At 39.9% G+C, this 12,953-nt stretch overlaps 1 protein-coding gene across 1 annotated transcript in view; it reads right to left on the bottom strand.

Annotated features, from left to right (window-relative positions):
- Positions 1-10,873, bottom strand: part of raver2 (ribonucleoprotein, PTB-binding 2) — a 108,406-nt gene extending 97,533 nt beyond the window's left edge. Inside the window, exons 1-2 of the mRNA XM_042482901.1 lie at positions 10,820-10,873; positions 693-974 (exon numbers count right to left, since the gene is read on the bottom strand). Of these exons, the coding sequence (XP_042338835.1) occupies positions 693-974; positions 10,820-10,825 (288 nt within the window). The 5' untranslated portion in view covers positions 10,826-10,873. The remainder of the gene's footprint in view (positions 1-692; positions 975-10,819) is intronic.
- Between the last annotated feature and the right edge of the window lie 2,080 nt (positions 10,874-12,953).

Below are 12,953 nucleotides of genomic sequence, written 5' to 3'. Positions count from 1 at the left end.
TGATAGGTAAACCTGAATGAAAGAGGCGGGGGACTTCATCCACAGTATCTACTCATGTTGCAAGAAAAAGCAGCAAATCTTCAAAGCCCCATACAGCTTTTCAAAGAAGCAACTTAAAAAACACTCATTAACCATCACTGTTTCAGAGTTCAAAGGGACATTTATAGGTCGAGTCAAATGAGTGCAAAACATCTATAAAATGACTTAAGGTCTGTCTACGTCACAAATGTAAATATAAAAGTAAATCAATATTTAGTGCAAGTTTTGCAATATTGTCATCAGTTGGGGATTTCTTTCCTCACATACATTGGACAGTATGCAGACTTACACATATGACAGGCAGACTTGTTTTAACTACACAAGAGAAAAATCCAACAGCCTGTTAGACAGATGCAATAGTAAATTTGGGATCTACTCAAATAAACTTTAAAACAAAAGTTCCTTATAAAGACGTGGCTTTTGAGTGGTATGAGTTTTAAATAATAGCAGATCATGGGGTACATTAAGGTCACTATAGAGCATCAGATGCGAGGTCTGTATTATCACCGCACAATAAGGTGCATTTTAAAAGTGCGATGGTCAGTGCAAACTACATTAACTAGCGCCACGGACGCACAATAAGCATCACTGTGCGTAAAAACTGGAAACTAAGTGAGCCGCGCTACTTTTGCTTTAGTTTTTCTAACGCGTACCTGGTTGGTGGTGTCGGGCGGCAGGTTCTTGATGAGGATTTTCCTCCTGTTGCTCAGCTCCTGGCGAGTTTTGGCCAGCCTCCTCTCGATCTCCTCCGGCTCCAGGTCCGGCAGGTCGCGGAGGCTAATCTCCGAGTCGGAGGGCTGCGCGGCCGCCGGCTCCTCATCCTCCTGCTGTCGGCTCTCGGGACTGTCCATCTCCGGGGAAAGTGCGCTCTCCCCGGCTAGAGAAGAGTGAAGGCTCGGCGGCTGGATGGATGAGGCTGCCGCCATCTTGGGTAGCTGAATGAAAAGTGTGAGGGAGAGAGAGAGAGAGGAAAGAGAGAGAGCAGGTGGGAGGTGTGTCTGTGCGTTAAAGAGAGAAAGAGCGAGAGAAACATATCCCGAATGTCATGCCAAAAAGAGACTATTTCAGTTTGGACAAGTGATGTGTTTCTATGCATTATTATTAGAATCAAACATTTATTTATATACTTCCTTTATCTATATATTTGCCTATTTATCACATTTTAACTTGTGTATTTATTCTTGTTTTTGTTGCTGGTCATAAGACATTCAGCTGCTTCAAGAAAACAGTAAAACTGAAAACATGATGGATGATTTTATGTCATTATGTGCGTTATTTACTTATTTTAGGGTAAAACTGGTGGGAGGCGGTAGCCAGTAGTTGTGAGTTTAAATGTGCAGTTTGCGGCTCGCATGGTCTCTCCATGGTCACTTCACCTCGCGGACTCCTGGCGACCCCAACCGTCTGCTGAATGTAAAGGAGCCAAATAAATCAGCTAATAACACCATCATATAGTGTAGCGCGCACGGAGGCAGTTTTTAGTGAGTGCCTGATGTTTTTAAGGGACTGTTCGTTATTTATGAGCGGGGTGGTGCAAAACGGGGGGGACACTTTAAAAAGGCTATTTTTTAAACGCTGAGGAGGGAGTTGTGTTTTTGGATTTGGCATAGAGAGTGACATTACACTTCAAATTATTATTTTTTTCTTGCGTGTGTTTTAAATATCAGAACCTTCAAACCTGCAAGTAAGTTTAACTCTTTGAAACCTGAACAAATTGGCTTTATTTCTGTCAAAAACAAAGGGGAAAAAAGCGGATTTCCTGTTTAAAATGCGCAAATAAATAAAAATGAAAAACGGAAACGTTTTTTTTTTTAAAAAAAAAAAAAACAAAACTTAAAAACTGATTGAAATAAGTTTTTTTTTAAATAACTTTAATTATAAATATATAAATACAGTTAAACAAAATTTTGATCTACCAATTTCTTGCAATTTGTGGGACATTTCTTGTCAAGTTACTCTTGCCTTTTTCCCCATCTTTTGAAAGAAATCACACCAATTTGCTCAAGGTTCAAAGGTTCAAATACTTGCAAAAGGCATCTGAAAGCAGCACAAGAAAAGTGGCACCAGGTTTTAAAAGGTTAAAAGGCATGCTTTAAAAAAAACTACAAAAAAAACAATTTTTCAAAGGCCAGGAAAAGGGATGCACAATATCAACACATTATCTATATCCGCAGATAACAGCTTTAAAATTAAATATTAGCCTTGGCCAGACATGAACATTTCTGCCAGTATGACAGGCGGTAAGATGGCCCTTCAATTATGCAGCTTAAATTAGTTGTAAAAGGTCAAATTCTCCCTGTTTTTTGACTATCATTAGGATTGTCTGAGGGAGAGCATTATCAGAGTCTGTTAAAGTGTGATGAATTCTGAACTTTTTGTTTAAAATGTCTTACAAAAGAATACATATGGCATGTTTTACACACAACCTAGGTTAAAGCAGTAGCAGGAGAGACTTGATGTTCTCTGCAATACGGTGAAAAAACAAAGGTGCATATATCAGTATCGGCATTCAGCCAAAATGACTTAGCTCCAGGGAGGGTCGTGAGATTTAAAAAAAAGTCACACCCCAGCCACCCCCTACTCTGATAACTAAAGTACAGTCCCTTACCTGCTTTAATACTGTAATCTTCTGATCCTGTGAGTGAAGATATCATCACCTATATGTTGAGTCTGCCAAGTGTTTTATGCTCTGTAAACTAGTACACTGTAGACAGCAGTTTAGTAAATATGTGCTCACACTGAAGCACATGAGAAACTCAGTTTTTATTTTTGTTCTGAAGCCCAATTAACACATTTATTCTTTTGGTCAAAGATAGAAAGAGAGAGAGAGAGAGGTATTCACTGGAGAATATCTCTCAACCATCATAGCTTTCCTGTTCCCCATGTGCATAATGTGGCCATGAATGGCTGCGTGCCCTCCCTCCTTTCTACCCAAGTCATCCAGTGAATGCCAAACCAGCAGCCAACCAAGCCTGCCTGCCTGCCCACCGTGGGTGGAAAGCTGCTCCTGGCAAACACAAAGGGAACAGAGCTCCCTGCCGAGTCCTCACAATGCCTATGTAGCTTCCGCAGGCTGCATGAGTCGCTCACACACACTCACACACACTGTATACTCACACCCAAAAGATGCATTCACACTTGTGTAGGCCCACAAACATGTCAGCAAGCACACATCAACCCACAAAAAGGAAATATTCAGGGTGCGATTATGCCGAGGCCTGTAAGAAGACGGAGAAATCAACCTCCATCATCCAACCTCCGTGTTCTCTCTCTCGCCATCTGTGTGAAGCATTTCTTGGCAGATCGGAGTCCAGACAATCACAGTTGTCAGTGGGTGAAAATGATCTCACTTTGCCAAGTGGCTGAACCAGTGTAACTGACACACACCGATTGTAAGAACGCTTCAATCAGGCTTACGCTCACTCCAGAGTGCAAAAGACCAACGACAAGGACATTCAAAGTCATTTTAGACAGAAGGAACAGAGGAAGAACAGCATTTTTTTTCGTGTAAGACTCAACACATCTTTATGTGTCAGTTTGATTCTAAGTCATAAGCTCTAAAAATCCAAGTCACAGACATATTCCCTCCTGCAAATCAAAGGGTGACAAACGCTCCCTCGCCATGATGAAACCCACAGTACGAATGACTTAACCTCCAAAAGGCAATGATATCAGCTTTTATCATTTCAAGGAGAAAGAGTATTGCAGGATGCCATGCTAACAGAAGTGACTTCTTCTTGAGCTCAAGAAAATCAACAGAAAATATATCTTTAACTATTCTGATAATCAGTCAATCATTCCAGTCATTTTCAAGCCAAACATCCTCTAGTGAGGGCTCGAAACTTTATTAAGCCAGAGTCAAACTGAATTCTGTATCTTCCAGTTTTGTGCTGTTGGTCAAACCATGAATGGATTAATTACAAGCCTACTGGGCACAGGCACCTGCAAAATGGCACTCAAAATGACCACAAAGACTTTCATAATGACCACAAAGAGTATCGAAATGACCACAAAAAGACAAAAAATGATCACTAAGAGACACATATTGACCACGAAGAGACATAACATAACCACAAAGAAAAACAAAAAGACCAAAAAGTGAAAAAAGAGACACAAATTGACCACAAAAAGACCACATTGAGACACAAAATGACCACAAAGAGATTTTAAGAAACACAAAAAAATGCATAAAAGCTTCAGAAACACAAAACAACCACCACGAAGTCTGTTCTTCCTGCTCCTTTGTAGGAGAGGTGGTGGGGCCCTCTGCATATCCGTGCCCAAGGGCCTATTTTATCATAATCCGCCCATCTGGGTAAAACAAAGAGCCACATGAGGACATCCTCTTAGGATCTGAGAGGTTTAAATGGGCACCATTGTCTGATATGTTATAAAAAACTATTACTTGTTTAACCCAGACACAAAAAAAAATCAGGATTTAATCCTGTTCCTGGTACATCAGGCTACATCTTCTGGTCAGCAACAGGCTGTTTCTGTAAAGACTCTATCACGTCCTCACATAAAGACATGCACTACAAATCAAAAACCGACGTCCCCCTGCAATCAGAAGGAGAGAAATGCACCTGACACACATTCACCCTATAAATATGCAAGATATCTTTTATGTCCGATTGCAAATCAGCTTAAACAAAGACTTTTTTGTTTTTTAATCTGAAAGGCATTCAGGACAAGTCCGTTTTTGATCTAACTGCAGCTCATACAATAGTCGGTGAGTGCTGACAGATTGGGGGACATGAATCATTGAGCAGTGGTTCTCTGAAAAGACAGCAAGGACTTGCCTGTCACTTGCACAGGCTGATCTTGGAGATGCATGAATCACTCCACTAAGTGCTAAACAACGTTTCCATGAGAGAACAATTAATTTGTTCTCTCAGTCCCACTGGCACAAACGCACGCCGTATTACACTAACAGACACACTCTAACACACACATATGCGCACATGCATTAACCCATGTAAGCCTACAGCTGCACAGCGTTGTACCTGAGTGCAAGTCAAACCCTGTAATAATGGGCTTTGCTTCACAAACCAAGAGAAAGAGAGATGTAAGTCCCTCTCCATCTAAAAACACAAGAGCCCTGCTGGTGCTTCAGCGTGTCAGCCAGTGATTCACAGCCTTTTGGAGTGGGTGGGAGTAGAGAGGAGAAGAAGAAAGCGGGGAAAACGTTCGCCGCTGCTCGCTGGGACTGAGTGTGTGAGGGCGTGGGTGGGCAGAGTGGCTGAACGGGCAAAGCAGGCACCTGGGATGAGCTTAGTAGGCGTGAGGAAGGGAGGGGAGGGGGGGTGAACCCTAACTGGCAAAGTGGTACATTGCACGTGGGAGTTGACGGCAAGCATATACACGTGTGTGGATATTCTGTATGATAATGCAGTGTGATTATGAACATCTCACTCTACAAGATGTATAAATCGACTGTGGGCTCTCTCTGCCTCCTGGAGCTCTGCTCTCATAAACGATCATAGGTGCAGTCTGATGGCGGGGCTTCCTTTCTCTTATAGCATAGAAGAGATTCAGGGACATGTGACCTACTAAAAACAGCTGACCTGAACCCACAGGGACAATATGCACAAGAAGTCCCTGCCCAATTCATGTCCTAATTACAGTGGTCATAAGCATACCTCTTCAGGAAAGCTACTCTTACGTGGCCAGCAAGTGTATAATGAAAAGTTGCATGTATTTTACCGTGAATGCTCCTTGTTTTCAACCAAAGCGAGTGTGTACTAAACATGGGTGGTATCATGGTATTACGGTACACCCTGGTATTTAGAAATCCAGACAGCGCTATATTAAACACTGTCAAAAATACAGACCTTCATCTTCCTATTAACCTCATCCTGGAGAGGCTGTATTGAGGATGTTTTGCATCCAGTCTTACTTTTGCTAAAAGATAATAAGGAAATGAGTGTAAGAACATTACCTTTTGTTCACATCTTGTGAGTGTATGAGCCTAGTGTGTACTTTTCTTTATGGGCTTGATCTCTCTAAAGGTTTGTTAGCATGGTATTAACACTGTTAAGTTGTACTGTACATGAAATCCTTCAGTGTTGCTGTATGGTTTAAGTTTTGCACAGCTTTTCCACATATTTTAAGCAAACCCTACATGACGCGTTAGAAAGCACTCTCCATCAAAGAGATTTTAAATTGCTTGCATGCAAGACTTAAGATGGTCACACTGCTAAGATGCATTTGGGAAACTAGGACTCTAGACCGCACAAAATATGCTGCTAGTGCATGTCTGCTGTACTAGTTGGCAGAGCGAAGACTGACTGAAATGACCTGAGGGCGCTTGGACACCGAGCTCGGTGCTCTAATTCACAGCGTTTCCCTGGCAGGGAGCAGCAGACAGCTCAGGAGTAAGAGGTTGAGTTGAGGAGATAGAGTGACAGCAAAAAAGAGACAAAGACAGGGCCATGTCAGGGAGGTATGAATGAATGCCAACAAACTGATAAGGTTTATGGGACATGGCGACAGGAGGTCTGACAGGCACATGTGGGAAGAGCTCCTTCTCTCCCTCAGCTCTCAGCAGTGCTGAACTACTTCCCTGCTGATGTTCAGTAAACTGAGAGCTCAGCACGGCCCTCTCTACTTTCACTTCCCATCTCAAGGAGAAACAATTTACTTAGCTGCACTCTTGATCTTGAAAAAGCCAAAGACACATTACGTGTTCTAGTCTATACTTAATTCAAATAAATGTGATATCTCAAAAGATGAGACCACACAGAAGTATGTAAGAAGGCTGACCTTGCAAATTCACAGGTGCTCTGCGTGAAAATATTCTCAAACTAAATCCTTTCCATTTACAATTAAGTGTCTCTTTTAATATTAGAATAATACACTTATAAACTACACTGAACGACATACTGACGCAGAGACAGCAGGAGATCCACAACTTTTTACCATTTTGAATAAAATAGAGTATTAAACAAAACTGCAGTCAACCAAGTTGTAGCATGTTAGTGTGCCCTATGTTAAAGGAATAGCTTTCATTCTTTAAAGTGGGATTGTATTGGGTATTTATCTGTAGTCAGTGGATGTCTGTAAGCATGCCCCCAGTTTGGAGAAGCAGCAGCTGTGTTGACACAGAAGCTAAGCAATGTCCTGCTGTGGACTGGGGGACAGTGGCAAAATGTATTCTCACCACCTAAAAAAAATCTAACAGTTTACAAGTGCAAACAGTATTTTCAGTGCTCTACCTTTCCATCAGACCACCCTTTCAGACAAGAAAGCAGTTACAGCCTCAGTTCCCCATCTATGCTCTCGTCAAAGCCACCACTCCACTGACAAAAAGCGAGCTGTCGGTCTACTGCTGCTTCGATCAGTTAGTTTGTGTTATTGTGTGACTTTGCTGAATCAGAGCTAACGCCATAGTCACACAATAGCACAAACAAACTGTTTGAGGCAGCAGTAGACCAGCAGCTCCTGTGTTAAGCAACGTTAAATCAGTAGAGCTATGACTGTATGGATTTTTTGTCACTGCGGTGTTAGAGTAACGTATTACCGCAGTTTGGCAGTTTACTGATATACCTGATGAAGGTCTGTTGTAACGAAACATTGTTTTATTCATTCAATAAATATGTTAGCGGGACATTGTGTGGAGTTTCACTCTTTGTTTATAGATACCACAGAAGAGAAATAATAAGACACACAAGACAGAAATCACCCATGATGGACTGTCGCTGCCCCTTGCACAAGCTGAATGAGAAAAAAGTGGAAAAAGTTTTGTTTCTTCAGATGCCATTGAACATACGGAAGAAAGTTAATGATGATAACGACACAATGATTTTTATATTTATATTTTATATCACACACCATATGCTTTCCTTCAAGTTTCACCAGCCAAAAAAAAAAAAGCAGTAATGACGGTAATGAGCTTATTCCCTCAGTAGGCATCACATAACCGCAGTATTGAGGTAATGCAGTTACTGTCACAGCCCTATAAATCAGTGATTTTCTCAGTAAAAATCTGACTTTGAAGAGAGTGGCTTCATTTCCCCGCTGAAAATCACTGTCTGAAAGTAAAGGAAAGTGGTGAAATATTTCAAAACGTACACTTAAAATTATATTTTAATGTTTCTTAAGTGGGACTATTTTTAGGTGGATAAAATGCGCCCCCGTCTACAGCAGCACATTGCTTAGCTTGCATGTCAGACTCCAGCCTACATCTCCAAACTAAGGGCATGCCGACCGGCTTCTACTGTATGTAATACACCGACCATGAATGAGTACCTCATACAACCTCACTTCCACGAGTAAACCTAATATCACATCTCTCACAAATCTGCAGCAAAATTAGTTCTTTTTCTCAAATTGGACAACAAAATTAAACATATGCAAATAACTGCTTGGAATACTACAGAAAAAAGTAATGATCTTTAAAATGACGAGGCTAGTGTTGTTTTATGTTTTCCTCTTTGCTGACACATTTCCTGAAAAGACAAAGCAATAATGTGTTAATCCCTCTATTAATACTTTACCACTAATTCCCTACCTTTCCTCAGCACTTCAGCCTAAGCTTGCTTATTAGCGTAAATCTTTAAAAACAGGTTGTGAATATATACTGTGATTCATAAAGGGGACCTCTTCTGCCCTCACTATTATATTACTGCGACCATGTTGTCTCTCCATCTGTGGTCGTCTCCCAGGTCCCCTGGGAGGAAACACCGTATGTACAGAGAGGCCTCATGAATAACTGATGGTGTCTTCCAGGCAGTATGTACCACTATTCACCCACAAACGGCATGACCTACGGCCAACAGCTTGAAACACGTTGGAAAACACACTCCTCTTGTTTAGCCAAGAGCAGATTGTGACTGAAATGCCCTATTTCTTGAAGTACGGGTCAAGAGATAAAATGAACCGGATGGCGGTGGGGTAGCAACAAAAGACATTTAGATTTATGAAAATCATACTTTTTCGTGACTCAATACAAAAAAGAAATAAATGAGAAATAAATTATAAAACATAAACATAAACATAAACATAAAACATTCTATAATATCAAAACAGAATTTTTGAGACCGTTATCAGAAGTTATTTGAAGAACAATTTCATTTATTTTTACTACGGGTGGACAGATTAGCAGCATAGCAGATTATTGGGGCTGATGTATGGCGTTTTGCTGATTATCCGTATCGGCGCTTTATTTTAATGATCCCAGATAAAATTAATTAATTTTAAAGGTACAAAGAAAGTGTCAGTATGGGAGAAAGTTTTGTTTTTGTAAAACCCCAGGGAGCTATTTATATTTGTTACATTTTTATTTAAATTTCAACAGGATTTTATAAAAATAAAAAAATAAAGTTGCTTGGAACTTACTATTTGATGATGAAAGTTTCAGTTTTGATTAAACTGTTGCTAAAGGCATTTAAACAAAGTTTTGTGTTGGAATTTGTTATAATTCTAATTACTGACAGAAAGATTTTCATTTTTAAATGAATGCATGTAAATGCATATCTGTTCCAAATATTAGTTATCGGTCTCATTAACTATTAATAATCGGCATCAGCTCTGAAAAACCAATATCGTCAAATACACTTCCAATGGATTTTAGTGCTGAAAAACTGTCTCTCCAACTACTGGGTCAGACAGATATCCCAGTTCTACGTCATTAAAAATACACCCTTCCAAACAAGGCCAAAAAGCCTCTGAAGAGCAGCGTTTTTCCAGTGTAGGTGTCCTAAATGTCCCTGCCTGAACTAGAGAGTGAATACAGGCTGGAGGGGCATCCTACAACATTATTCTGCTGTCTGTGAGTGTGAATACTGGGACAGGTTTTGAAACAACACACACAAAAGCCCCTGCAGATAATCCTCCTGGCTTACTGTGTGCAGTTTGTGGATGACCTGTCCCATGACCTCCTATGCTAAGAACAAAATACCCCCTACTGCCATTACAAAAACACAATTAGCAACATTTGAGCCCTTAATAACTACAAAGCGAATTCTGTTTTGACTTTAATGCTGGTATGAAGTGAGATAAGTTGCAAGAAAAGCTAAATCACAGCAACAACTTCTGAGAAGACTTCTGCTTGTAGGACTGAATCTGTGTCGGTTTCCGTCAACTTTGTTACAGGTCAGCATAATTCAACATTTTAAGCTTAAATGTATGTTGGAAATGTTTCACTGTGTAGTCAGATATAATATAAATAGTGACCCCTGCTGCATGTTGTTACATTTTAATTCAAAAACGTTTATATTTTACATTACCTACTGATTTAAAGGGATGGTTCTTTTTTTAAAAAGGGGTTGTATGGGGTACTTTTCCATGGTCAGTGTATTAAAGACAGCATGCCACAAATACTGAGAAGCAGGCTTGAGTACCAGCAACCTTTTAGTGACAAGATAGGAGCTGCAATCACTTTTTGGCAGGTTTTTATGTGTTGTATTGGCTCTTCAAAAGGTATTTCAACAGGTAAAAGGAGGTTAATAAAAAAAGGTTTTAGACATCGTAAACACATACAAACAACGGGAAAGACAATATTGTCTATAATCGCGTTAATGTCATGTCTGGTCAAACTATAAATCGCAAACACGTGAAAATTGGGTCTGAAGAAACACTAAAGTTCCACAGAGACATACCTATGCTCTTACCGCGCACATCAACTTATGTGTATTTACATGCTATGACTGATCACTTTTTGGCACGACACTGGCTGCTCTGCAAGTATGCACACTTTAGCGCGTAATTTGTGCACAGAGGAAGCGAAGGAGGCATGAGCTGACGTAGAAAAAGTTAAAGTGAGAGTGAATGTTGTACTTACAATCATTAAGTGGGCAGAAACGCGCCGCCGGTGATAGTCGTGTCTCCTGGATGTGCAAATCGGCAATGTTAGCTAACATGTTTGCGAGTCGTAGCAACTTCATAAACGACGGCCTAAACTAATGTGTTAAAAGCAAGCTAGTCTCCGGGGCTGTTGTTAAGTTCACACTTTTAAAAAAAAGTAGCTAAACGTGAATCATTTTGAACCTGCATTGGGTTGGCTACATCAATTTCATGGCGGTTTGTTTTGACTTTTCGTCGCTGGCAGATTCAAACACAGGTGTAACGGCTCCCGCTGCTTCTTCTTCTTTTGTGTTTATTGGCGGAGTGCAAACAAACTCGTGGGGGTGCATACCGCCCCCTGCTGTGTCGGAGCGTAAAAGCTATAAAAGAGGGAAAAAATCACGTCCTCATCCTGCCTGTAGTATATTAGCTCACACTCCTAATATATGTCAGAATGTCTGCTGTGAAAAGGATCTTGGTTTGTTTTTTGTTTTTGTGCATTTCTTTTAAGATGGTTAAAAATGCACCTGGAATTGTTGACAGAGCAAGACATTAAACCCAGGCATGCAAAAGTGCAGTTGTTTTGACTGCTGGCTGGCTAGCAAGAGTTACCTACATATATACTCTATATACACATATTTACACATACATATTACAAAATATATTTGGAGATACTGTGAGCAAAAAGAAACAAAGTCAACTAAAACTTTGTTAAAAATCAAGTGAAGCCAGAATATGACATTTAATTTTCCACCAAAATGGGAATTTCCCATTTGAAAGCTAAAGCCAATTAAATTATCAACTGCAGAACTCATTCTGCTGGAAATGATCCATGCGATAAAGAGATTTCAAAAAGGTGTCATTTCATAAGAAGATTGCATCTTACAAGTCTCTTCACCCAATATCACTGAAGACTGTCCAAATCCAATGGTTACATCTAATTGTTTGACTGTAATTAAAGTCTGGAAATAACACTCTACTTATTTTGTTTTTTATTTCAAAATAAGAGTGCACTGTTAGTCAAGATATCTTCATCCAGGATTAAGAAATCAATCATCATACTACTTTTAAAGAAAAGAATTAGCTGGAGGGGATAAACAGTATTTTTTTTATTTTAGCCTGATAAGAGTATGATAGCCTAAATAAGTTAAGCCACTTTTGAAGAAGCCAAACTACAGTATTTGCCTCAGTTTAGATGAACCCAACAGTGTGTTAGAGTGACATCTAGTGGTGAGGATTGCAGATTGCAACTGGCTGAAACTTCTTCCAGTTCAAATGTCTGCAGTGTCAGTTGTTCAGCAGGTTTTTACAGGGAGCTGCAGAGCTCTCCTCCTCTCCAAAACAAACAGAGACAGCAGTTTAAATGAGTAAAATCATTGAACAAAGCAGTTGCATGTTTTTAAGAAAATTAGTTTTTCCAAATAATGGAGGGGATTTTAACCGTAGTGGCCAGCGCAAAAAAAAACATGACTGGCCCTATCTAGAGCCAGTGTTTGGTTTGTCCATTCTGGGCTACTGTAGCAACATTGCGATCTCTATGTAGACAATAACGACTCATTCTAAGGAAACAAAAACACAAAATTCTTATTTTCAGGTGATTAAACACTAAAGAAAACATATTACTTATATAATCTTTAATTTCTGCCAAAACATCCCCCCAAAGCCTCGACACCGGATCTTTAAAACTGAGTAAGGATAAAGAAAAAAAACAAAGACAGATGATTTAAGTGTAAAATGGACTTTTATCACATTCACATTGCAATAAATCTCAATTTGATAACTTTATATGATACATGAGGGGGAGTGATGTACACATGTTCCTTCAGTACATTTATCAATGCGATTCAGAGTGTTCTGCACGCACACACACACACGCAGGCACACACACACACACACACACACACACACATACACACATATATTTGTTTACAACAGCTGGTAAATACTGTTTAAAGTTCTCCAGAGAAGAAACACTTTTGACAACTCAGTTTGAAAAAAAGGAATTTGCCCCGACACATATACATCGAAATATACTTGCAAGACTAAGTTTGATCCAAAAATTGCCCTGAAATGCTACGAGACTGCTTCGATGACGGACTGAAGCAAAATTGTGTGCAATGTGAAGTGGTCAA

The sequence above is a fragment of the Plectropomus leopardus genome, chromosome 3, assembly GCF_008729295.1.
Source record: "Plectropomus leopardus isolate mb chromosome 3, YSFRI_Pleo_2.0, whole genome shotgun sequence".
NCBI lineage: Eukaryota > Metazoa > Chordata > Actinopteri > Perciformes > Serranidae > Plectropomus > Plectropomus leopardus.
The sequence above is the reverse complement of the archived record's forward strand: the minus strand, read 5'-3'. Positions and strand labels throughout refer to the sequence as shown.